Source organism: Macrosteles quadrilineatus, unplaced genomic scaffold (assembly GCF_028750875.1).
Source record: "Macrosteles quadrilineatus isolate MER2022 unplaced genomic scaffold, UCM_ALF_1.0 Scaffold_2__2_contigs__length_208266976, whole genome shotgun sequence".
Classification (NCBI taxonomy): domain Eukaryota; kingdom Metazoa; phylum Arthropoda; class Insecta; order Hemiptera; family Cicadellidae; genus Macrosteles; species Macrosteles quadrilineatus.
The window spans coordinates 91,971,441-91,999,165 of NW_026542595.1; the positions used below are offsets into that span (position 1 = coordinate 91,971,441).

General features: G+C 33.9%; 3 protein-coding genes across 3 annotated transcripts in view; 1 reads left to right on the forward strand and 2 right to left on the reverse strand.

The window, feature by feature from the left end:
* LOC128987158 (uncharacterized) overlaps positions 1-1,650 on the reverse strand; it is a 38,861-nt gene extending 37,211 nt beyond the window's left edge. Inside the window, exon 1 of the mRNA XM_054407895.1 lies at positions 1,539-1,650. The gene's annotated coding sequence lies outside the window, so the exon portion shown is untranslated. The remainder of the gene's footprint in view (positions 1-1,538) is intronic.
* LOC128987160 (tumor necrosis factor receptor superfamily member 14-like) lies at positions 595-27,649 on the forward strand. The gene is made up of 3 exons (XM_054407897.1): positions 595-803; positions 14,402-14,524; positions 26,722-27,649. Exons 2-3 carry the CDS (start codon positions 14,471-14,473, stop codon positions 27,052-27,054), a joined length of 387 nt encoding a protein of 128 aa, XP_054263872.1. The 5' UTR covers positions 595-803; positions 14,402-14,470; the 3' UTR covers positions 27,055-27,649.
* LOC128984586 (uncharacterized) lies at positions 2,473-5,450 on the reverse strand. Its single transcript, XM_054403925.1, has 3 exons — positions 5,306-5,450; positions 2,859-3,133; positions 2,473-2,823 (listed from the first exon to the last, which is right to left on the reverse strand). The coding sequence occupies exons 1-3, from the start codon at positions 5,448-5,450 to the stop codon at positions 2,473-2,475; spliced, it is 771 nt and encodes a 256-aa protein (XP_054259900.1).
* Positions 27,650-27,725: the final 76 nt, after the last annotated feature.

Here is a 27,725-nt window from a genome sequence, read left to right on the forward strand (position 1 = left end):
TGTCCAAATTGAATTTTCTTCTTTAGTTTTTAGTATTAAACATTTAATGTGCTATAAATAAGTAGATGTTTCAATTTTTACTCCCTCAAAAGCGCGCTCTGTCAATAGCTCTACACAACTACGATAATTTTCAGTGTAGAACTGGCTAAAGCCTGCATTCAACATGTGAATTGAAATCCACTTCTATCAATAATCGAAGTTTTTTACTCAATATATACGAGTGATCCAGTAAACGACATAGCATTGTTTACAAACAATTCATTGCTTTGTTCGTTTTAAAATGCACCAATAACAACGTATTCCTTCACCGTTAAAACACAGGTGTATGGATTTATTATTGGATTGTTCTTATAGATTTACCAGTACACAGGAACAAAGAATTATTAAGTATCTGTACAAAAAGAATTTCCATTGCTCTGCACAGTAGAAACACAACCAAAGGCTGGTTATGGCAATAAATTAGTGATAAGGAAACCATAAGTATACAGTTACTAATGAAAAACGTAAACAATAGAAAACCTTGGGGAAAGCTTTAGCAAACATCACAACGGTGAAGACGCTTGATGTAATTAACATAACTGAGTGATCAAAGTAATTGTGGCTCAATTTAGGCTAAACTCATTGACAAATGGAGTTGTGGATTGTCGAGTTGGTTAAACTAATTTTTCGATTATTTACACTTGATTGCTCTCCGGTGTGTAGGAAATCAACGATTAAAACACGTATTCGTAAACTAGAAAAACAAGATTAGTTGGATTTATACAATTCTACGCGGGAATCTGAAATGTCTTCATCATGACAAGGTATTTTTATATTATCTTAACTAATCTAGTTTGTGTAGTAATAAGGTGGTCAGAGATTTAGAGATATGTAAATTTATTATTTAGATACATTAATCTAAGCAATATCAATTCGTAACGGAGTTTACAGTATTAAATATTCAACTAAATTACAATTCACTCTTCTAAATCGATCAAAAGTTAAATAATAAATATTATTATAAATTATTATTATATTATATTCAAACAAACAAACAAACACACAAACTTTCACATTTATAATATTAGTAAGATTATATTATTATTATATTATATTATTATAATAAATATTTGTATCTTTTAATTGCACTATGAGTGTTATGTTAAAGAAATTATCCTCTGATTCATGTGTATGTAATATAAACTCTATTGTTATTATAATGTTATATACCAGTAAAATTATTTTGCATAAAATATTCCCACAGTCAATAGAAACTTATATTAATTTATCAGTAGCTACAATATGATATGATATAAATATATACCCCATAAAAATACTCTATAAACAAAAGAAGATAGTTCTCGTCAACGTTACATAGCATAGAATCACATAATTATTCTTAATTCAACCAATTTAAATAATCGATTTTGAGGCGGTCATGTAATCATTACTCCAAACAATTTTACAGTGATTTCCTCTGAAGAAGATGAATAGAAGTACTATCTTAAAGCAAATTAAATATGCTAAATATAGGAGGTGTGATAGTACAAGTGCATTACCTTATGGAAATGAGCTAATGTTGGTAAACAGAAGACAATATCAACAAAGGCAAGTTGAGGTTAGGACGTCGTTACAGCACTATGTCGCCCGGTCTAATTCTGTATCGAGCCAACAGAGCGCACTTGCGCAGACGACAAAACAGCTGGTTAAGGTCACAATGACGGGTGACTGATTCATTCATATACAAAGAGTTCATCTATCCGACTATCTGACGAGAAGTTCATTGTTTTTTCGAGAGTTGATTGTTCAACACGGCCTATTGTATTGATAACTTGATAAACTTTTGATACAAAATCGCAAACAACGTTTAACGCAATTTTCGTGATATCTGGAAACTGATACTATTGTTTTTGACAATCTGTAGTTTTATGTAAGACTCACGTGGTAGTTGGAGATGCCAGAATGTCAATTATTGTAGCAACGTGATGTCCAAGGAAGTGTAAATCCTTTGTTTGAAAATAATTTCGTTGATTGTGATTTTATTTTTTTTTTTAAGAGATATTAAAATTTATTTCACGATTAGTAAAAAATGAGGTTTCTTGATGTTTTTTTATACAGAACTTAATCCTTTCCTCAGGTGAAAAAGTACCAAATGCATAACAAGATCAACGGAAAAATTAGAAAATAACAATTATAAACCACACAGAAGACTACATAAATTATAGAAGGGAAATTTTGTTTTTAAAGTATAAGTAACAGAAGTTTTGAAAGAAAAAAATAAATATAACAAACAAAAGGATTCAGGGACTATTTTTCAAATACGTAAACAATTTTCAGATTTAACAACATCCATAGCTGTAGAGGGAGAAAGAAAACAAAAATATTGTAAATTAGTAGTTTTACTCACCTAATAACTGTATCTTACAAACATAATCTGAGAAAACTAAAAGGACATTACATTGTTTGTTTTGCCTCTGACACTAGTTATGAACCCTACTTTGTAATGTAGTTATGAGGATGTAGATGCTGATTGGATGATGATTGGGAAGACTCCCCCGACCATGACTGAGTTGAGATTGGGCTGATAGCTGATTCCTGATGTGTCCATGCTGGTTCATCAATCTGATCTATCAAATGAAGAACACCTCTCCGAAAGTTCTTGAATTGCGGCACAGTCATGACTTCCACATCAGGAAGTAAACTCAATAGAAACTGTTTTCTAGGATTATCACTAACGACTCTCTTTGAATTTATGTAGTCCAATACCGCATCAGCATTTACTGGCTTGCTGTCGTTTTGGAGGGAGGATGAGGGGTGATTTTCTTTTTTCCAATAGTAAAGGTCCTTTCTTCCACAGATCCTTTGTTGGTTTCTTCTACATCTTCCTCAGCAGGTTCCTCTGGTGAAGGTAGAACATCGTCATCACGATCTTCCTCGCTGTTATTGGCTGCTGATGAGTCTACAGCCGTGGATGGTAGAGGCAGTAGGTTTCTGGGCAGATCGTTCCCTTTCGCAGTCACATACGGTTTGAGGAACATCATAGCTTGTAGGTGAGGCCAGGGTTTCTTTTTGTTCTTTGCACCAGACGGGGGTGACTTAATATTCCTGGTAAATACGATTCTCATATTTCTCCACCTCTCTTTGCATTCCTTCACTGAAACAATACGTTAAATTAATTAAATTGATCGATTGACAAATTATTTAATTAATGCAATTAAAATTACATTATATAAATGCATTAAACATTTAACTAGTTAATTACAGTTCTAATTTGAACTTTTTGTGTTCCTTTGCTAATGGTAACACGTTCAAATGTTTGGCACAAAACATATGAACGAAAACAAAATCAAAAGGGACACGAACTATTGATTTGGTTGTAGCGGCGACTACGGAGGCAATAATATGTAGTTGTTTACAGCCATTGTACATGCCAGTTCCTGACGAAATATGTAATGCATAGGACATCGCAAGGTACCTAGAGAACTTAGTGGAGCTGTCGAACTGCATCGGTTTAATATTTGGCAAACATGTTAGAATCTAAAAGTTTAAACATGCAGGATCATATGACAGTTTTGCGTAAATGTAATAGTATATTTCGTACCTAGGGCCGAAAATGAGGTTTTGCCGGCACGAGTTAGTTTTTAAGTTTGAGACTAAGTCGAGAACAACAAATTAAATTAAATCAAATCAAATTAAATTAAATTAAATTAAATTAAATCAAATTAAATTTGTCGTAGTTGATGTGAGCCACCAACAGATTGCGCTGATCTAAAATGACTAATATCTGTCGAATAGACTATGTTTTTTTACCAAGTCAAACTCATGGAATGATTTATTATGAGCTATAGCAACTGTTAAGACCCATCTACTTTGTCAGTAACAAAAAATAAGGTAGAAAAAAGAATTTGACTTGCATTTGGTGACTGGATCACACAACTACATGTTTTTAATTAAAAAAATGACGACAGCTGGTCTATATAGATGGGATGTCTACTTCAGTATCCAATAGTCAATACGTGTACATTACATGTTTTAGGTCGAATTGTCGACCACTGGACGACCACTAGTAATAATTAATGCACACTGATAGTCAACGCAACTTTAAGGTTATGTGAAGAAGTAATTTCAGGAATCAGCAAAAATAATAATAAACCGTTACTAGGCAACGGTGAAAATAAAACAATTCTATTGCAATGTTATGGATACCGTTTGTGTATTTAATATGCAAGCGGGCAGCTGTTTTTGCGGCTCTAGGGATGTAAAAACTTGCTCGGTCCCCAAATGACGATGACAGCTGGCATGGCCAGCAAAACGTAACATTCAGCCTCTTAACGTATGTAAAACAGCTAATAACATCATAGTGTGGTGAAAATAAATTAATTGTAAAATCATTACTGTACGGAAAGAAATTACTAAAAATAGTACTGACCAATGAAATGCCAATCAATGCTGCTATTGAGCATTGATTATATAATAGACTTGTGTAGGCCTATTATTGCTTACTCAGCAATAGAATTACGACTGTTCAAAAACTCACCACAAAACATGAAACACTAATATTTAATTAAAAGTTTCGAGGAAGAGCCAAGGACTTTTTGTAGTTTTAGACGATGCGACGCCGGAATTGGCCGTGTAGTTGCGACGTTCCGAGATCCCATGAATAACCCATCACAACAATGCTGGTCAGCAAATGTTATTTAAAATGAGTTTCTTTAATGCAGGTTATCATAAAGATTTTTAATATAGATTGCTCGTCCTTATAAAAAATGTGTATAGGTAAATTAAGATTGAGGATATGTCTAATGAAGAGTAATTGGCTTTACAACTTAGTTAAACGTAGTAGTACTGAAAATAATTATGATGTAAAGGTAAAACTAATAAGCTATAGGTTAACTAGAGTTCCAAATTAATAATTTTGTTTAACACGTTTGTTTGATTAGACTTATGTCATAATGTTCAGTATAAAAACTTATCTCTTGACACTCATGTAAATCATAATACAGTAACACACCTGACCCTTTAGCCTGACTCTCTAGACTAAATCTTTTATCTCGCAAACCCTTAAATTTGTCCTTTTAAACAATTACTATCCAGCATAAAATTATATGTCCGAGCATTCAGAGAGATGTGTAGTTTTAAAATAATCTCTTTTATTTTTTACGTTTACACTACATTTTAATATACTAGTGTCCCTGATGCTCGAATTCGAGCAATTGCTAAGTATTACAGTCGTTATTTTAAAACGAATAACAGTCATAATTTCTGATGACTTTAAAACCACCTCAATTTTATAGATATGTAGATAGATAGATAAACTTATAAATACCTGATGAGTTCAATTCTTGTGCCACTTTCTCCCAAGCTCTCTGTACTCTATCCCTGTTGCTGTAGTCCTTTAGATGGAAATCATATAAGCAGGGATGGTTTTGGACAGCTTCTGCTAACTTCCCTTGGAAACAAATGTCCGCCATACTAAAAACAGCACACGCGTGTCGTGGTAAGCACTTTAAAAACTGTTGATTTTACGTCGTATTACATAGAACAACCATAAACGTGAAACTGAAGCCTCTAAAACGAAATCTGTTTTCTGATTTCATGAAACCCAGTTGCAAGAAACCAATGACATTACAATTTCACCCAACGCAGTGTGCACAGCCCTGTGTTAAACTAATCCATCTGTTGCAAGCAACTTAAGTTTCTCGTTTCATGAACCCGGTTTCTGCAGTGTGAGCTCGTGGGACGTGGCAGGGTGCACACTGGAGAAACCCGTTTTAGGAAACTGGTTTCATCAAATTGGTTTCAAGGAAACACAGAAGAAACGGGATTCCATCAGTTTCGTGATACGAATTCGGATTATGATGATGTGACAATATTGGTGGTGGCTAAAGAAAACGAAAAGAAGGAAGTATTGGGTTCACCCGTTGATTAGGGATGGTCAACACAGTACAATGTAGCTCGTTAATTATGCAGTGATCCTGTCGAATGTTTTGATTTTTTAGAATGCCAAAGCTTCATTTGAGCGTTTGGTGGAATTACTTAGCCCACTAATAACAAAGAAGGACACCAACCGGAGGTTAGCTCTGAGTGCTGAGGAAAAATAACAATACACTGAGGTAAATGCGCAATTTATGCTTGGGTCTTCTCGTATTACCACTGAGAATAGATGGTATTACTCAAGCAACTACGGTAACAATCTATTGATATAAATTATACCTTGTAGCCTATAATGAATTGTGTGTTTGTGTCTTCTGATTATGAGGTAAAGTGTTCTTCTGAATGGTCATTTCATCCATCAATGATCTTGATATGGAAACTATTGAAGAAGTATTTATGTTCTGATCGAATGCTTGGATCGTGATTCAATACAGCGACAAAAGGTCTTTACACTTGTTATATCATTCGGGATTACATTTCCTTTTTGTCTCGACAGATTTTTTTTTAATTTGACCCTTATATTGCACTAGCTGTAACGGTCTGGAACTTTGTGCAATTTTCGTACAAATGGATGATTGTAGAACTTGAAATTCTAATGTTTATGTCCAATCGACGGCGAAATGGTGTGGTGTCCCTGCCATACTAAATACATTTTTGTTCAAATTCACTTTCTTGTAGAAAGTGAATTTGAAAAAAAAATGTATTATCAAGTTGTCGATAGTTTTTGAAGTCAATGATATCATAACCTGCAAGTCAGGAGTGGTGTTACTATGTAGGAGGCAACAATAGGTAATTCTTAATATCGGACGTAGCTGCGAGCGAATAATGACGTTTCCATGTTTTTGGACTGTGAATTGAAAAAAAATCTCAAACCAATTTCCGGAACGAATTACTAGGTGGTAGAAACAGCATAGTATGTTTTTGTTGTAAAGTTTTAACTCAAAGTTTACCATAGTTTACCATAAGTTTACCACTTAGATATTTTATTCTTTTGCTCTAAGACTCATTCACGTACAGCAAAATAAATCCTTCCTACCTATAGTGTAGACGATAAGATGGAATACACCAAGCATTCTCTTATAACATAGAGCCTTTCCTTAGTAATAGGGTATACGAAAATCAAATCTGTGTGATAGCATCAGTTTAGACCACTTTCTTACTAGAAAGTAAAAATTTTCATTTTCTAAGACATTCGCAAAAATAAGTAGAAAATAGTTCAAGTACTATAACTTTGAATACAGTCTTGAGGTAAGAGCGCCGTTTTATCTCAGGCTGTGATACTAAAACATTGCTGTTGTCAAACTACATCAAGATAAATGAAGGCGTGCTAGAAGGCTGCTTTCCGAGAGTGTATATTTGTACAGCGCAAGGCATTAATGATTCATTTGTAAATACACCGAAGAAAATGTGAGACTTGAAACATTGATTTCTTGAAAGGTGTTGGATTAAAAAACAAGGTGGTGTTTTCAGAGGTGTCCACAAAATGGAGTGGAGTTATCAGGGCATTATTTTACTTTTTCATTGACCCTCACTATTAAGGTTCATTATTATTTTCACCTATAAATTCAAATTGATACAATAATTGTTTAGAGATTAATTATTGGAGTTATTATAAATTCAAATTGATACATTAATTGTGTAGAGATTAATTATTGGAGTTATTATAATAGTTACGTTCCCAGTAAAGGGAAGTGAACAGCACAGCGATGTCGTTTGTATTTTTAGAGGCACATTTTTAGCTTTAAACATCCGGGGTGCTAAATCAACCTTTTTTAACATAATGATACGGTTCTAACTAATGATGACGTAGAATTCATAAAAGGTTTGCTAGGAGCCTTGTATCAGCAAACCTAGGTACTTGTTTGAACCTAATGTTATTTAAATAGATTTAAATTGAAACCCCAATCAGGTAAATGGAGATTCGCTTAGTCTGCAGGTTTGCTGTGGCGGGGGTGTTTTATTTTTTATTAATTTTAATTTTTCCTTAATTAGGTAGTCTACATATTCTTTTGTTTTGACTAATTATGTCCCACAAGATTGTTATAATAATTTCGGAGATGACTAAAGTCTATGATGTTAGCCGAACCTTCTTGTCACTACTTTTATTGATACTGTAGGTTCAAGTCAGAGAAATTTTATGCAGTTTTAGTCGTGAATTATTTTTTCTTACATTGAGAACTAATCTAACAGATTTTTATGATTCACAGTGTTAAATTAATAGATAACTAATAACCAAGTGTAATCTTTTTTCCGTCTATTTATTTCAATAGCGTCAAGTTTGGCTACATAATTAATTACTTCACAATATTATCACCTTCCGTCATGTTATAGAGTGATTGGTACTCAGTGTGACAAAAATTGTTTGGTGTAAGTACAAAGTAAATTAAGTGTGATGATGCATATCAAATGTTCCAAGTCTAAAAATTAGCTTCCCAAAAAACTATTTTATGTTGTTATGTTTTTCAAAAATAACCATGCTTTTAAACTTAATACAGCGATTTCTCAATTACCTGTATATGAATTTGAGTAGATAATGTCATTTTCGTGTTCTACATTAAATTTTGAACAAGAATAATAGAAAATGGCGGAAATTCAGTTGTAAATCTCCATTGTAATTAGATTCAAAGATAAAAATTAAGATATCTGATACAAATAAAAAAAAAAACAATTGTCTATTGCATTTTTCACATCCTGTATACAAGAAAGTGTCGGAATATGTTAAAAACTGCGCCATTTTATAAGCTTTCCAACCATATGCTACACCATTGAGCTTTATGTCTGCTTATGTACGCTGGTTTGAAGACTACAAAGCATGGTGTCTTTAACATTAAATACCCCCGCCGCAGCAAACCTGCCAACTAAGCGAATTTCCATTTGTCTAAATTGATTTTCAGTTAAATATATTTTAATAACATTAGGTTTAACGAGTACCTAGGTTTGCTGCTACAAGGAAACTAATAAAGTGTGTTTTTGAGTAAAATTTTGATAGCTTAGTACAAAATAAATAAATTTGTCAAGTTTGATCAAAATATATCCATAAACAAGCAAACTACAACATTTGACAATATTCTCCATAAGAATAACATGGGAATTTTAAATTTACAATTTTTTTAATTTTCTCCGTTACTAATAATCGAACAAAAATACTTTTATATACTAAATTATTTGTTTTTTTAAGCTCTTTAAAAAGGTTTAAAGAGAAATCTGGAAATTTTGTGTTTTGAGGGTCAAAAGTGAGAAAAACCAATTTTTACCCCATAAAACCCCCCGTAAAGCCCCATTCCCATGGTCCGATCGTGATGGTTCGCGAACTCATTCAAGTTTATCCCGCTTTACACCTTTAAACCAAATTTCATCAAAATCGGACAAAAATTACTCAAGTTATCGCGTTCACGGACGTATATATATATATATATATATATATATATATAAATCTATATATATATATATATATATATATATATATATATATACATATATAAAAATTTGAACGAATGGTGTTTTTGGCCTCTGGGGACATCAAAATGAAAAAGTAAATCGGTCCCGGTTCTAGGTCTTACCGTGCCACCTACGGTAATAGCTACTTCCCTATAGGGAAATTCGCTAAAACATAGAAAGTCGGCATGTACTAAGCAAAAGTTGTATTTTTGTTTCAGCTTGAACAGTAAAAACAGTAAAAAAATCCCTGTTTTCTGGTATTCAAACCACAAAAACAAACAACAAAATATCTAAACCTCAATAGTGTAGCATATGGTTGGAATTGGAAAGCTTATAAAATGGCGTAGTTTTTAACATATTCCGACACTTTTTTGTATACAGGGTGTGAAAAATGCAATAGACCATTGTTTTTTTTTTTTATCAAAAATCTTAATTTTTATCCTTGAATCTATTTGCAATGGAGATTTTACAACTGATCCTCCGTCATTTTCTATTATTCTTGTTCAAAATTTAATGCAGAACACGAAAATGGCATTATCCACTCAAATCCATATACAGGTAATTGAGAAATCACTGTATTAAGTTTAAAAGCATGGTTATTTTTGAAATACATAAAATAATTGTTTGGGAAGCTATTTTAGACTTGGAACATTTGATATGTATCATCACACTTTATTTTTGTAGTTACACCAAAAACATTTTGTCACACTGAGTACCAATCACCCTGTATAATGAAATCAAAACCAAACATCAAGTAAACGTCCAATTGCATTTGCAAAATCTAAAAAAAGGCGCAGTAACAATTAACAAAGAGGTAACATTGCTGCAGAAGCTGGTTTCTTCTTCTGGGGTCTTTGGTTTACAACGTAGTACCAGTTTAGTTTGCCAGAAGAGGTCTAGTCTTAGTATATGAATGAGATAAGTAGAAGGCATAGCCATTGTTATGTGATAATGATTTGTCGTTTTACCACTATCAATTATACGTCGCAGAAGAACGGAAATACAGATGTTAAACAGGCAAAGATACATGTTCATTTTCTAATTGCGAGATTGCATCAACTAATCACATGTTTGCCATTCTCATAGTCCCATTTATAATCCTGGGGCAGATCTGCACCGGCAAATTGCAGTCCTGTGGCATTAACAAGTGAAATGAAGTAAAAGTTTCGCAGTTCATGTTATCAGATGTGCGTGTAATGGTGGGAAGTGCGTCTGCGTTGTGCGTGGTGGCTGCGCGACAGGTGGTTGGTGGAAGATGTCACGTGATAGCCAGCTCGCTTCTCATTGGTCCGCTGTTTCTAACCCTCTCGCGTCGCACACTACCACACACACGTCAGGTCAAGCGTGCTCAAAGGTCGTGATTTTGATTTTGTGCGTGAGTGATTCCCAGACTCAATTTCTTGGTAAATATTTTGCACTGCTAAAATAATTTTTATAAAATATTAACGTACATGATACAGTTTACGTTTTTAGATGCATTTGCAATGTAAACTATCAGTAATAAAAATATTATGTTTACCAAATCATATAAATAAAGTAAACAGAAGGGTCGATTATAAATGCACATGATAGTTTTGCGAAGAACTGAATATTTTACTTCTTTTTGGCTTTAAAAATGTTGTCTATAGTGTTAGGTTCAGTTTAAACTGCCAAAACATCATGAAACCAAATCCTCCCACCTATGGCCTATGGTTCTATGGCCTTCTAGACTTGACATTTTTTAGTGCTATTAATTATTTCAATGATTTATCAGTCCCATGTAGTTTACCGAGAACAGGCAACGGGCGTTTTTGAGTTGTGCATTTTTCTTATCGACTCTATTGGCGTAGTTTGGCGGTGTGTTAATATTATGTCTATGATTTGCTCTAAACAATAATTTATAAAATCTTTAAATAATACGAACTGTATTAATGACTTAAATGTTTTTTAAAGTTTTGGGAATACCGCCCTTAAAGCAGTTGTTTTTTTATTTTTACACTTTGAACGAGGAGATCCCTTAAAATAGGAAATAAACTTTTACTCTAAGTCTCATGGTAAGACCTAGACTTGGGACCGAGTTTTTGTTAATTTCCCCAGAACCTAAAAACACCATCCGTTCAATAACTCGATTAAAATGGTCCAATTTTGATTAAATTCGATACAATCATGTACATCTAAGTTTATTCAAAAGAGGTCAGGAACGGATTTTTCAAACTAATAAAATTAAACTCACCATGTTGTTCTTGTATTTTGCTTATTTATGGATAAATTTGGCAAATGTATCTTTTCCATACACTAAGCAATTAACAGTTTAATAAAAACCCCTACTTTGTTAACTTCCCCGCAGAAGCAGACTTAAGTATTTGTTAAACCTAAAGTCAACCCATCAGGCAAATGGAAATTCGCTTAATCTGCTGCGGGAATATCAATAAACGTTTCAAATTTCAAAAAGCACCAATACAATTATGGTCAATATGAAATAGTGTATTTTTACACATCCTGATGAATTAGGTTACTTAACAAATTTGTGTTCGTCAAGTAATTAGAGGTTGACCTCTTACGAAAAACGAACGACACTGCATTTTACTAGCTTTTAATAAGGGAAATAAATAATCAAGAACCATTTAATTGTTTTGTGAAAATTATACATGTCTTAATTTTGATTGTATACACAAAATGTTCCCATGCATCTACGTGGACCTTTTCAATAATGTATCTTTTCAAACAAATTCTTGTTATTATGTTATACATTAAATTTTAAATTAACCGTAGCTAGAATTTTTTTAAACAGGCTTTACATCTAGTATATTTAAATGGCCTGTAGATCATAGTTTTATGCTCTCTTAGTAACAAGATTATTATAATAAAATATTAGTGTCAGATTAAACAGAAACATAAAAGTTTCGCTTCATCTCAGTTATTTAATAAGCTTATTGTTCAAATATATGACAAACCTACTAACTTAAAATCACCTTTTAATAACATAAGTAGACTCCATTGTATTAATAAACGGACTTGACGACGGGACAACGTTTTAACATCGTGGATCTAGCTTTTATCCATTATTGACTGATTTAAAGATCAAGAGTGTTCATTTGGTACCAAACATGACAAATTAAAAGGGCCAAAAAACGTGAAAAACGTGTTACTGGCTTTTCTTAAAGTTTTTGTTCTCGAGTATTTACAATAAGCATTGTTTATTAATTTCAATATACTGTATCTTATTTTCGTACTACGGCGTATTAACGCTCGTCACATCTGTGTTAAGTAATCTACTGTGAGGATCATTGGATAAAATGGATATGAATACATGGAAATTAATATATGGATGGAATAAAATGCATTCTATTGAATAAAATGGATTCTTATGGAATAATTGGTATTCTCGTTTTAGATCTTATATTAGTAATCGACAGCAAACAAGTTTTTTTTACAATCACGTTTTCTTGGAACAAACTAAGGATAAATATAGGATGCCATAGGGGTTGGTATTGCGTCCTTTTCTTTTACTTATGTCTTAGATACAAAGTCTATTATTTTTTTATGATTACAAAGACGTAACAAAACAAAAATCAAGTCCTCTGTAGCTATAGTTGAGGATTCAGTATTATCAAAAGTGAAGGTGGTATAAGGATTTTTTTTATGAATGTAAGGGACTAAGCCAAATTATTTCTTTATTCAAGCACTTGAATAATTATGGCTTACGCTATAAAAACTATTTATTTTTTTTCAAGGTGTCTAATGCAACTGCCTCTTGCTCTGGGGAAATTGCCCTTATATTTCTTTTTGTCCAAAAGAAAAGTACTATTGTGGCATCTTTTTGTCCAAGAAAAAATATTTACAATAGTATACAGTACCTCTGCATCCTTCACAGGGTGGTTTAAATTTTAAAAAATCTCAAAATAATCATAAAAGATAGGGAATTCAATCAATTGTAAATTTAAAATTTATATGTTGGAGAGTAAATGAACTTACCGTATGTTGTTTGCTTGTTTTTTGATATATTTTAATCAAATTTGGCATTTTTTTAAATTTTATACTAAGCTATCAACATTTCAATTAAAACAAAAATCTAACCTCAATAATAAGTAGCCTACTCACCAAAATTAATGTTATTTCAATAGGAAATAAACCTGACAATTTTAAGGGAATAAAGTAGTAGAGATCCAGCCATGTAATTGAAATTTCGTTTAATCTGCAGGTTTGCTGGGGCGGGATATTTTATGTTACACTGTGATTTCAATATTTCTGTAACTTATCTTTCATGACGACCTTTTATTGCTGTATTTTATTTGCATAATCTGTGTGTAAAAAGACAAGATCAAATCCATGTATAATATGTATTGGTGAAAAAAGTTAGTATCTTTTTGATGGTTCGAAACTGGACCCAGCTGTTCCTGATCATTGGGCTAAAAGACCCTGACTGATGAAATAGCTTATCTTAAGTCAGTAACAAAGCTACACAGATCACTTCACAACATTCTACACTCATCCTTCCCTCATATTTGGGTTAAAATACACACATAGGTGGCGTCCCCATCTCATAATGTTAACCAAATAAATCTATCTACCTATATATTTACTAAACTCCACGTCTAGATGCATGCGAATTCAACGACGTAATCGAACACCAATCCCTTTATAAAAAGCCCAAATTTAAAAGAATCTTAGAATCAGACCTTTTTGGATTGGGTACAAAATGGGTTACTATATACAGTATTATACTAACTAATAACAGACGGTTCGTCGCCTAACACTTCACCTACATGGCTGATAATAAAGGTTTGCTTCCGAGATAAAAAGTTAAACAAATTAAAAATAAACGTTACAATGCGGCCTTGGCCAATGTAGTAACTTGACCTGTTAATATTTGTGATACGTGGTCAGACCAATAAGTCATTTCACTTGTCACATGGATTCACAATCGTCAACAATTCTACATGACAGCTTCATTGGAATAGCGAAACGGGTCGAAAATGTCTCAGAGAGTAATAGACTTAGAAGTTATGTTTCCCTCCGGTTCCAAGATGTTTACTAACAGATTCGCTAACCACTATGTTGGTTGTTGCAGGTTGGTTGTTATTGATCGCACAGAGCTGATAAGTCCTGATAAGACCCAAACACTATGTGAGTCAGGACCATGCGGGCCGTGTGGATGGCCGTTGCTTTTATCTTGCAGATCATTCTGGTTCAGGTAAGGATTAGTATTCACTTGTTCTGTGTTTTTCTAGTATTGTTGCATTATATTAAAATTATGTTGCTGACGGCAATGCGCAGGAAAATCATTTGACTATTTTCTTCAAGAAATATGGAGCAAGATACCACCACAGAATTGACCAAACGAGTGGTTTAAATAGTTGATTATGAAGTAATGTTTGATGACAAGGTGATGCTTCTTTTAATTCTTTTCAGTGAATTTCGTAACCAAACCTACAGCAGTTTATGACAAGATCGCATTTATGGGAGTTAGACTACATCATAGCGGATGAAAATTCATGTATATCGTGAAAGCAAGGTGGAGTGATCCAATCGATAAAATGTATCAATACGTATTGTTGACATTGACAATAATTGACACTATAATTGTAAAATACATTTATATAATATATATTTGTAGATGAGCGAATATAGCCTAGTGCTCACCTGGTAATGAGTAGATTGCCAGTTCAACAGTCAGTATCTTTTTGATGGTTTGAAACTGGACGCAACTGTCCTTGATCTTGATCATTGGACTTAAAATAAATGATCCTAAAGAACCTACTGATCAGTCAGTAACAAAGCTGTCATCTAATTCACTCACTACTCATCCATCACTCGTCGTCTACTTAAAAACGCTACTGTTGGGTTGACGTTAAAGAAATCGGTATCCTAATCTTGAAATTGCTATTTAAGACAATGTCGAATCTAAGAACAAATGCTATTACAAGAAATTGCAAGGTGTTCAAAATTACAGGTTGTTGTGGTAAGCTTCGGGAGCCTCTCCATTGTAAAATGTTGTTTTGAAAGTTTTTTTTTGGGCCACGTGTCGGCTCGCCATGTGTTGTGGCGCCGTGGTCACCTGATACTTCACCCACCAGTGGACAGTCTGCCTTCCCTTCGCTATCTCACGTCAAACATCTTGCCAAATACACCCCTGCGCCGCTGTACCAGCTGATCCGTCAACTGTCAGGATGCGCAGAGAGTTCCCCAAGAGTTTCTCTACGGAAGACTGCTGTGAACAACATGATGCATTTTTTATCAAGTCCGCGAAACTGCAAATATTTTTGGACTGTGATATTAGATGAGGGACGCTTTGAAGTACATGGTGTTTTATAACGCAAACCAAACAATTATAACTGCCGTGAGACACTTTCTAACAACAGAACCAGCTCATATGATGGCATACCTTATTTACTTCATTGCCGATCAGCTAATGCGATGTATCGTTCCACTTATCTATGAGGGTTAGTGTTATTGATCATTTATTGTAAACAATAGGTAATATGTTTTTGCATGGTCAAATATAGATTGAAAAAATACCAAGTTGAGACTTATTCGCAATAAATTCCCAATAACACAAAGACTCATAGATAACTATGCAACAGTCAATGCGAATCAGCTGATTGGCAATGAAATAAAGAATACAGGGTTACAAAAATGTGAGCTTGTTTTGTCGTTAAACAATGTCTTATAGTACTGTAATTTGGGTTGCGTTAAAAACCCCTGTATCATCCAGAAAAGTTGAAGAGGAATAATTTAGATACTTCGTGGATAACTCAATATGGACTGTCATTCTTGTCTTCAGAAACCGAAGTTCACCCAACCCAATTTGATCCAGACAAAAGTCAGAAACAGTAATTGTTCGAAACTAACGGTCCTTAATCGTTGGGCTTTAACTATCTTTGCATTTAATACGTAGACCAATTTAGAATTTAGAAAATTAGAATAGGACAAACTAATGACGTCAGTGGAATAGTGTAATGAATAATCATAAATGCTTCAAAATTAAAGGAATCCAAACCATTCACATTTCTTTGTATTCCGGGAATCGAACCCGTTACTGTTGCACCACAAGCCCAAGACACTAACCATTAGACTAGCGACTCACCCAACTGCTCCAACGGGATACATCTTCGTAATAACATCCCGAAGTCAGTTTAGATAATTTATAAATACCAACACTTGGTGAATCTAAGAGAAGCCACAACTTGGTTTTACTTCCTCTTTCTGACCTCTGCCTCATATCATGGCACCGGTTTGGTCTAATGTGTCAACAAAAATGCACATATTTCGGCAAAATATTCCTGTGATTCAATTAATGGATTGACAACAGTAGTTGTGCCCCCTCCGATCAGATGATTGGTTCTTTTTGTCACGATCAGCTGTTCTTACCTAACCCTGGAGTAACCTCCTTCACACTGGCCGTAGCTGTTGGAGAACAGGCAGGGGATGTTATACGATATGATAATAATTTAATTTTCACTCAGACCACACTTAACTGATTCCATTACCATATGGCATCGCGGCATTAGCATTTACAATTGTTGATTGGTATGCAAATTTCAGCAACTATCTGCCAGCTGTTTTATCACTTAGTGCGTGGAGCAGGGTTTTAAACATTTCGTTTTCATTTAGACCATCAGGATTTTGTACTTGTTGCAGACATTATTCGTCTTCAGCAGGTTTACAAATCATACACAAATTTCGTATGTTTATTGTTATTGAGTCCTCTTTATCCCTCAGTTAGACGTATGTTTTTATTCACACTGTAGTGACCGACCCTGTATTATATGCAGTGTACAATACAAACTACCTAACTCCGGGAGAAAATGTGAGGAATTCAATAAGAAACTCGAAATCTATATAAATAAAATTACAGTTTTGTCTGTACATTGCTTAGAATCATGCAGTTTTTGGTTATTTTTACATTTCATAGCCTAAGAAAGCCGAAACGAGTCTTATCTCAATTTCTGTCTGTATATCTGTCTGTCCATTCTGTGACTCTGTCTGTAACGCCAAATTGTCATTTTACGCGGCCTACTCCTAGGAAACTAGAGTACCGATCAAGGTTCTAATAGTTTTTCTGTATTTACTGGATTGGTGAGAGTGTCTTGGGCTATAAAAACATGGCCTGGCTTCTTTGAAAACAAAATAACGAACCATCAAAAACCCAATTTTGTTTGATTTTTGTCAAATTTTCTCCCAATGTTTCCTATTACATTTGATGAAATAACGATCAGCTGTTTGGATTAGTTCTCACTTCTAGCTGTCACCGATATGTTTACATTCAAAGTTGTTTACAAATACCGACCGCAACCATTTTCCGATCAAGTTTTGTCAGCACATCCAAATCAAGTGAGATTAGAAACGTTGTGCCTTACTTAACCTGTTTAATTAATCGCAAGTGCAACGAGTGTTCTTGAGTTTTTATAACCGGGGAAAATACCGTGAATCGGTGTTGTATTAGTGCTGGGAAACTTAAATTTTTTAAATCGTCATCACCAGTGCTTACAAAAAGGTTTCCGCACTCATTTATGGCCCTTCAAGGACAGTTGTGTAAAGTGCAAAGTAAAAAAATCACAACTGCAGTGGGTGATCGTGGATGTTGCTGCGATCTTGGAAGAACTTTCTGATTTCACTGTGATCGTAACAGAGGTTTAACTTACAGATGTAGCTAAACTCGCTTTTCCCAAGTGTCATTTTTTGTTTCTACTTACTTACATTTCGACAACGATATCGGTACATTTTTTCTACTTAGGAAGTAAAACTACAAACGTCCAAAACCCCAGATTTGTGAGTTTTCTGTCAGATTTCCTCCGAATGTTTGCTAGATATATGTATCGATTATCGATTAGAGATTACGTAATATTTTATAAGAAACCTTTGTTTGGATAAAGGTGGTTTCTTCAAACTGTCATTAATATGTTAACATTAAAAGTTAATTACAAATAATGTTATTAATGGGAAATAACTTTGATTTTCGAAAACTTAAAAAAAATAAAACCAAGTGAGATTATAATAACTACGGTACTGCACCACATCAAGTGAAAGTTTTTTTGAGAAAACCATAGCGAGTTTTTAAAGCTTTATGTTGTTAACATAAACGTTACATGTTTTGTGGCCTGTGTATTTATTTATTTATATATTTGCCAATGGATTAACACAATTATTTGAAATAATACAGGTTGATTACATGGACAGTTTGAATTGTTCTTAAGTAGCCTACTATAGTTCTTTTCATAAATGTAAACGTTGGTTTATGGTACTGCTACTTTTCCTTAGAACCGGTGGTAGCAGTAAGAATCATTTTTACGTACAAACACATCACTATTTACAACTATAGTTATCTTTAGTGCTGCACCTTATATCTTATTAAATTTAATTGATGTCTTACTGTATAATTTTTGCGTTTTCTGTCTGGACTCCAAAATGTTAGTTTATCCTATGAAAATGATCAAACATTAGTGAAAGATTTTTTTAGCAAACCATCATGATTTTTTTAAAGCTTGGCTTTGTAACGTATAAATGTTTTGTAGACTGTGTATTTATTTACTTATTTATATATTTGCCAAAGGATTTACACCAATTTTACAGTTTGAAAAATCCATTATCATAAAACTTTATGACAATATCAAAACTTTCAAATAATTATTTTGTTTGTAGACTACTTTGCTTTGGTTAAAGCGTAGCAAATCCCTTAATTCAATTCTTTATTTGTGTGTGTATGTCTGTTGGTAACGCATTAATGTCTTTATTTCTCAGTGTTTCGTGGAAAAGACAAGACCACCTTTGTTAATGAAATTTTCAACCCGAATAAAGTGTGCAGTAGTGAGGTTGAGGTGGTATTTTCAGTGTGAAAAGTAACTTTCAATTACAGGCCTACCTTAGGGCTATGCCTCATATATCTATAAAGCAAGTCCTTTTATCATTAGATATAATATATGGACTAACATGATCGGGTGACATTTAATTGCGAAGCATTCGTTTTGGCTTTGAAACTGTCAGATATTGTATTTGCGAAGGTTTATATGTATTTCTATACAGTAGTAGTTTTGGCAGCATATCTGGAAAAATGCACACTAAATATGCAAACCAACTCCTGTTCTGAATATAAGGTTTCAACTTACTGCAAGATTCCCGTACGTAGAACGGGCAAACAGCTAGTTATAATATAAAGCATCACTACATAAAATTTTAATACAAATGGTAGATATACGATATATTGCTTCTAAGTAACCTAATCTCAATATTAAAAAAGTAGTCTTAAAGAAACTAAAGTTAGACTTGATGTTTGTTCGGAAAACTGTTAAATATAATTAACACACTGACACAACAATTAAATAATAACTCTCTTTATTACAGAAATGCTGTATTATGAAGCCAAGGGTTATTGTTTATTTGTACGAGTTTGCTATTAAAAGTGTTAGCAAAGTACGATACAAACATTCAAAGTAAAACTTATAATCTGTAACTAACATTTGATAAAACCCAACAAAAAGTTTAACCTTCTACATTCTCGTCTTCTTGACTTCTTTGTATTTAGCTGTTTTTAATTTACCAAACGAGTTTCGTCGAATCATTAACAGCTTTTACAAGCAAACGTACACGATTTATAATATTTGTATACCTGAGTCAAAACGTTAGTTTCTATTCCGAAATTCGTTGTAAGCATCTACAACATAAAAATCAAATCATTACATGTTAAAAGTTTTGAGATAGAATTTTGTTGAATTGAATACTATTGTGTATATCTACGTGCAGCAGTGTTTACAACACGATGCAAGATATCCATCTCAGTTTCTGTGAATTCTCTGACTCATTCGAAGACAGAGATGTGTATCTCTAGTTGAACATGAGTCACATCTAACTTAAAAGTTGTTCGTCTTACAGACCTTATTAGTGTTTGGCAAAAATCCTAATGATTATTTAAATTTTCACACTTGAGTGTAAAATAAAGATAAAATATTCATTCATAGCAAAACCCAAGATTACTAGAAAAATACGCAAAACCTATGACTAACCAGGAGTTTCCAGGCTCGTTTTCTTGACAATTAAATTTGTAAAGGTAAAGTTCATTGAGTATCTAGGTTTTTTGTTACTTCTTAGGCTGACATATTAATTTGATATAAGAAAATATTGGCTACCAATTAATCAATATGGCTGATTGAAAATCTCATGTTTGTAATAATGACTTTGTTTGTCTTCTATGTAAAAATTAACTCTACATAAATTCAAATGTATTTTAAAAATTGAAATCTTACTAGCCTACACATTGTAGTCTGCTGTAGAACAAAGAATAATATGACATTAAATTTTGCAAGTTTGTTTAAACCTAATTATGATAATTGTTATATAGGTGGTTTCTTGTAATATTAATAGAACATTTTATGGTTGTTAAAGATATTAAATATAGCACTTGATTTTCCAAATTGAATTTCTTCCAAAATTTCTCAACTTGTTGAGGAATTGTTCCTCTTGATCCAATAAGTAGTCCATATACTTCAAATTTAGATATTTTATATTTTTCCGAATAATAGGGGATAGTTTTCTTATAAATATTTACTTTTTCTTCATGGACTTCCTGTGGCTGATTTTAATTTGTCTCAAGACGAACTGTTGGGTCTATAATGAGACCGAAATCTTTCTCCTTGTCTATAACAATGATGTCACTCCGCCTCACAGAGCCCTCTTCTTCTATAGCTGTGACCTCTTTATAGACCTCGTAACTTTTCTTTCTGAATTGATCAGCTATGATTTTTCTGATCGTATGGTGGCGGGGATTTCGTTGAAGACTACTAAATGGGCACTTTCCAAGGACGTGGGCAAGAGTTTCAAGAATAAATTTCTCAGATACAGGACAATGCCTGCACTGATTCCCGTCCCTGGACCTCACATGAAGACTTCTAAGAGGAATAACGTCTCCGACCATTTTCAAGTATTGTTTGAGCTCAGCTTCTGTGAGGCCACAACCTCTAGCCAAATTCTTATTGATCTTATTCCACTCTTTATAAAGAACCACCCCATTCTCTTTGAATGGAAGTTTGCACCAATTTTAAAACTCTAAGTCTCGTAAGATTTCTCGCAGTATCTTGGGTTTTGATTCGATAAATTCAATACTTAAATTCAATTTTTCCAGGCAATACTTAATTTCTTCATCAAAAAATTGACGAATATTAAGTAAGTAGGGGTTTCCCGTTTGTTTTAATACGCGACATATGTTTATATGTTGGATTGATGATTTCCACATTGACATTGATTTACATAACCCTAAATAACATTAAAACATGAAAGTACAGCTGTGTACCAAATAACGGGACAACTAATGTTTCTTGTACACTCCCCACCTAAACACCCCGGAGGTCCAAGTTAGTTATGGAATTAAATTTATATTAGTCCACAATATTGTACGAAATTTAATCAAACGTCCGATTGATTTTAACAATTATCGTGCCTACGAGCATCTAAATAAACTCTCCATGTTTCATTATTCAAACACAACCCCTAAACACGTTTTTGACAGAATAACTGTAAATATTCGATCAAATGTTTCTGTTATTAAAAAATATTCCATGAAAAGAAGTTTTCCCACTGGGTTTTTTGTAAAAACACCTTTAACACTAGTTGCATCAACCTAGAAAAAGAATAACAAAATATCCTCTATTACAGCTGTTTTATTATAGTGTCGCGTGATTGGAGCTAGACCCCAGATCCAGATGGTACTGTCACAACTGATTGTCGAACAGCTGATTGTTGGACGACCCATAGTAATTGTTGACTGTGACAGTCACAGCCCACACCTGTCATTTCCGGGACCCGCCTGTTCCGCAACTATATCCTCTAATAACACCGATTCGTGTTTTAGGGATTTGTATTACAATAACAATTAAAATAAACTTTATAAATAATTCACAGATACTTAAATTTGCAAATGTCTACGGTAACTACGTAAGAGAGAAATAAATACTGCAAATTCCACAGACAGCAGGTATCAGAGACAGAAGTACTCTTTTTCTCGATTCAAATTGTGCTACAATTTCTAATGAATTGTCAACAAATCTTCAATGATTTTTTTCAAATGATGGTACGAATCACCAGGATGTATTTGGTGTCTCCTGCTCAGTTTTGAAGGTTGTCATTGACATTACCGTAGGTCATCTTACAAGAATCATAAACCTATGTTTAAATAACACTCTAGATTGCAACGACCATCACAGTTTTCAATGAAGGTTACACCTTATTGCTGTAAATTGTCATATTCGTTCAAAACAAGCACGTATTTTATCATTTCGTGTGTAACGAAAACTATGCAAATCCCCCCAGAAGGTACGGATACTTTTTGATCATATTTATTTGCTTCTGATTCTGTCAATTTATGTTTTATTTTGTGGTTAAGCGGTATTGGTACTCTGCGAGGAACATGTAGGCTACCATTTACAGACATCATTAAGTTTACAAATAAAGTATTCTCCGTGTCCCAGGGTTGTATTGTTTCTTGTACCGTGGACAGATTTATTTTTACTTCTATTAGGCATAGTTTTTCACATTACTCTGAAAGTAAATGCTTTTGAGAAGGCGACTTAACTAGAAAAACTAAGTTTTTAATCCGTCAATAACTTAACATAGCAGAGTTGTTTTCCTATTGGTTCAATAAATTTACCGTCCTATAATTTTAGTGTTATTTGAAGTTGTCTGAAATGCTGTGATCACAAATCAATTTAATGCAGTCTTCAACAAAAACTTCGTTACTGGAATGTATGGTGTTCAACTGATATTTGAATCAGTGACACACCTAGTTGCATGTTTTAATATATGATATGTGTGGGTAATTCTTAAAAATACCCCTTATCCGGGACAGAGTTTGTATGTGACACAATAAAGACATAGTCGGATTATGATACAATGATAAACAAAAACAAATTCTAATAACGATAAAAAAAGTTAAGTGTATCAATTTGGAAACATCTTCTTTGGAAAATAAGTGTAAGAATTTTAAAGCCAGAAATGATGGCCACGACTAATTTTTTTCTGTACAGGGAATGAAATAACTACTTTAACACCGCGTTGCTTGTAGATGTATTGTAAACTCAAGTTTTCGATGCAGTATAAAGACAAATTTACATAATGTATTAATTTTTCATTATCTACACTATGTTCCATTCACACGTCCTGTACCCCCGTTGTCGACAGGTAGGCTGTCGGTCGCAGTAGGCCTATGGTAGTAATTATTGTGACGCCCCGTGCTAGGGTGATGGCGGTCGTCGAAGCGCGAAGCGCGCTTCCACCTCAACATTCGCACACATCTGTTCCCACGGACACGTTGATCTTATCTCACAACTGCCAAAATTCATCCCGTGTGAATATGTCACTATATCGTATAACATTGACTTTAGAAACTGCAATTATTTATCATCCTAAACTTTGATTTGATAATTTCACTAAGATAGCCACTTACTTATTACGTAACTTATTTTAAGCTACCTACATATTATCATAGATAACATAGACTAACCAAAACAAGCAGACTTCCCATCCCATCGTAAAATTTTTAGGCTCTTTTTTCGTGCCTAGTTCATGTCCGGTGACACTATGGTCGCTAGTGTCGACGAAATTTTGTACGGTATCTATTATTTCAGAGTTAATTTAATGATTTGTGACAGGGCCGAACTTACCTAGGGGCGGACGGGGCGAGCGCCCGGGGCCCCCGGGCCTAGGGGGCCCCGAAAGGGGCCCCTTGCACAGTAGTTTTTATTAATATCTTCGAAAATTAATCAGACACTTACCGAATGGCCTTCTTTTTTAACAGCTTTATTGTTGTTATCCTATATGTAACGTGCCTGTTTTGAGGGGGGGTCAAACTAGCCTATTCCTATGTCTAGCCTATCCCTAGGCATAGCCTACCAGCCCCTAACTAAGGTTATAGGTTAGAAGGCTAACCTTAGTTATAACATCATCAGTAAAGTATAGGCATGATACACTGTTGTGTTTGGTAATAAATAAGTGTAGAACGAGAGTTATTAATACTGTTTAAGGTTATTGTTCCAAAATTCTTGACTCTAAGGGACTTTTCCTCAGGGTTCGCGCTTGTTAGACCTAGTTAACACGAGCATAGCTGCTAGGATGTGACGGACCAGTTTGAGTTTCAATGAAGCCGTCCACACAAACGTACGGCCGCGGCGATCGAGTTGAAGGGGGCCCCTTCGCTTGGGGCAAAAAATACAATAAATAATATGAAGACTCTTGTCCTAACGTAGAACGTAACTTGTACAATTATGTTGGGTTAAATGGAGATTCAATGGAGTTCTAATACTTTTGAAAAATAAAAACATTGCTCTGTTTATGTTTTATTAGATGTTATTATTTTACCTCTAATTATATGCCAATCACGATTTTAAGGGGCAGAAGTATTATATTAACCATTCAATAAAAGGTTTTGTAAAATAGTAATTAAGTTATACGTCAAAATTTGGATCTTCAATTTAGTCGTTAGAGTCAAAATCATACAGCGCCAGTAGGATAAAAAAATCTATATAGACATTTTATGACAACTAGGGTGAGTTGTTTATATCGATGGGGTCGTCTGATGTTAACAAAAATTACATTATTTGGGAGCGGGCGAGAGTTGTCGACTGAAATCGTAAAAAAACAACAAGCAGCTGCAACAATAAATGATAATGAGCTGATAAGGGATCCTGTCTAGTCCTGTCTGTCTCACGCACGCGCATACACATACATATACAATGCCTTATCGCCTATCAAAAAAAAAACTCCTAGTGTGTTTTTGGTTGACATTGTCGTACTTTTGTGTTGTATTTTATTAATAATTCTGCAAACACTACAAAGAACAAATTAATGTTGTATTGAATGTTATGTTTGTGTTGTATTAATCTGAGATATTGAATACATTTAAACATCTTTCAGTTACTCATATAAATGGTTAGCTTGTGATTGGTTATTAGACTTGTATTGTAACATTTTACTCGTCAAGAAAAAACTCAAACTCGTTAAACTTCTTAATGGTACTTTTCATGCTAGGGCTTTAACATATTATACAAACGAGAATTCCATGCCAAAACCACTATGAAAATAAACATAAGTCATAGTTTATGGTTTTAGTGCAGCCAAGAAATGTAGGAAAAGGGGGTTTTAATTGCCATGCCAAAGTGACCAACGTATCAGAGTGGGAAGTGACATTTTTTTTATAGGGAAAATAACTATGTTCTAAACCTTATAATGATTAATCTATAAAAAGTAAACTTTAAAATTGTTTTGACTTGTATCTTATAAACTTAGTAAAAGGTTTGTTAGTAAAATTATAGTAAGTTATAAAATATATTAAAGCTTTAAAAGTTTACATAGCGGTTTTAAATATTAATAGTTTACACTATGAAAAACGACAATAAAGCACTTCATTTCATTTCATTTCATTTCACTTCATTTCATTTTATGCATTATCTCTGACTTACATCACAGGTTTAAATATAACTTATTCCATTAATTAATGTTAGTTATTTTTTATTTGTGTTTTCATTCAAGCACCAAATAGAATGTGTATTACAGTAAAAAAATTAAATTAAACCTTTTACAAGTACGTGTTATTTTATTTTTATTTTATCTATAGTTTTCATTATTTGTTGCAAAGGATATTACATTTTAATGTATTGCAAAAAAATGTGTAAGGTACCTGCTAGGTATATTAAAATTTTATAAATACAATTACAACAAGAACAAATCATAACATAACACCGTACATTGTAGCTATTTTCAGACTTACAATATTACATAAAATTAGTTTATGCAAAATACAGCATACTATTCTAACAGGTTTACATATTAATTCACATTGAAATTGCCTATTTAAAATTAGTGTGCATGTTATATGCGTTACATTGTGTACTGTATTTGTTCTCGTATAATCATACTGGGGGCCCCATCAGCAAATTCGCCCGGGGCCTCTGAAGTCCTAAGTCCGGCCCTGATTTGTGATCTACTGCTTTGTTATATAACTAGAATGAGTCCTTGTTTATGATTAGATCGTTTTATTTGGTTAAACGGGGTTTTAAATGACTGAAACAACTTGGCTTCGGCTGTTCCATAAGTATGAGCCTACTAAGGGAGAGGAGTATGTTTTATCTATGATAATATTATTGTATAGTAAAGAATGGGTGTCTCTGTATTTATTCGGTGATATAGTACGCCGGGGGACACTCTCCAATTAACTCAATGCCCGGTATTGTTTAAGAGCCTCTACGCCTTGTGTATGTTACTATGTAGACTGCGTCACTGTAGACTACTGCATTGTATGAGGTGTGGGCCAGGCTAGGGTGTGGTGGTGCACTGCTAGCTGAGGTAGACACGAAGTGTGTACCATGAAGCTACTCTACATATCATATGTACCAGGTGTATATGTTACAGATGGGGTACAGTAGACTGCGCCACCGTGGACTGATGCATTGTAGGAGGTGTGGGCCAGGCTGGGGTGTGGTGGTGCACTGCTCAGCTGAGGTAGACACGAAGTGTGCACCATGTGCGCCAGGCAGCTATTCTCCACACCACTCTTATCACGCAGTGTGTTGGCCATGTGCGCGATGTGGCCCAGGACTATACCAAGCACATCCTTGCACACCTGTCAGTGACACAGTGTGTGACAGCTGTGAAAGACTGAGATTCATCAATGGCAGTGCTCACTGCCCGACAGACGGCACTGCTCTAACGACAAGGAGGAGGGATCACAACATTCCAGTGTGATTACGAGGAAATTGTGTCCTTCTATAAAATAAGGCTGACATATTGAAGAATTATAAATAGAGTAAAGGTTTTGATCATAAATGCATTCCCTTGTAATGGATCCCGAAGCTACATTAAATGGTGGACAGCATCAAACGGATAAAGAAAATTGCAGTTAGGTTTGATTAAAGAAGTATAGAAGCATACGTTTTTTGAACATAATGTCGTTCTTGTATTTAATTAGTTGCCAATAAGATACAACTGTTGTAGTTTTAGGTAATGAAATATTTTACTTTGTAACTTAACAAAGAAAAATATTTCATAACCTTTACAACTGAAAAGATATAGGTGAAAAGATATTTAGAAAGGTGACAAGAAATTTTGTTTTACTTCATTTCATAGACAAATTAATCCTTGCCAATGCGATTGGGTGCGTATATTGACATATTGTTTTGGACTGATAAAGTAACACAAATAATGATAAGTAACCATCTCGATTTGAGTATGGTATGTATCAAAGGCTCCTCTAATACAAGGGGCTGCGGTGATACTAAAGTGAAACCAGTACCGAAACAGCGGTTGTTCTAAAATTATAATGGAGCTTTTTTAGCAATGTCACACGTATGTTTTTACCAAGGCATTAGGCCTAGGGCAGACGGTGCGACGTATAGCTACACACCAACACCATGGTC

Bases quoted from the DNA above. Each gene is read 5' to 3' on its own strand.
- LOC128984586 (XM_054403925.1), bottom strand. From the start codon at position 5,450: ATGGCGGACATTTGTTTCCAAGGGAAGTTAGCAGAAGCTGTCCAAAAC. The intron at 3,134-5,305 runs GTATTTATAAGT...GTATTGTTTCAG, and splicing joins ACAAGAATTGAACTCATCAG to TGAAGGAATGCAAAGAGAGG. The intron at 2,824-2,858 runs GTAGAAGAAACC...TGTGGAAGAAAG, and splicing joins AGGAACCTGCTGAGGAAGAT to GACCTTTACTATTGGAAAAA.
- LOC128987160 (XM_054407897.1), top strand. From the start codon at position 14,471: ATGCGGGCCGTGTGGATGGCCGTTGCTTTTATCTTGCAGATCATTCTG. The intron at 14,525-26,721 runs GTAAGGATTAGT...TATATGTTACAG, and splicing joins TGCAGATCATTCTGGTTCAG to ATGGGGTACAGTAGACTGCG.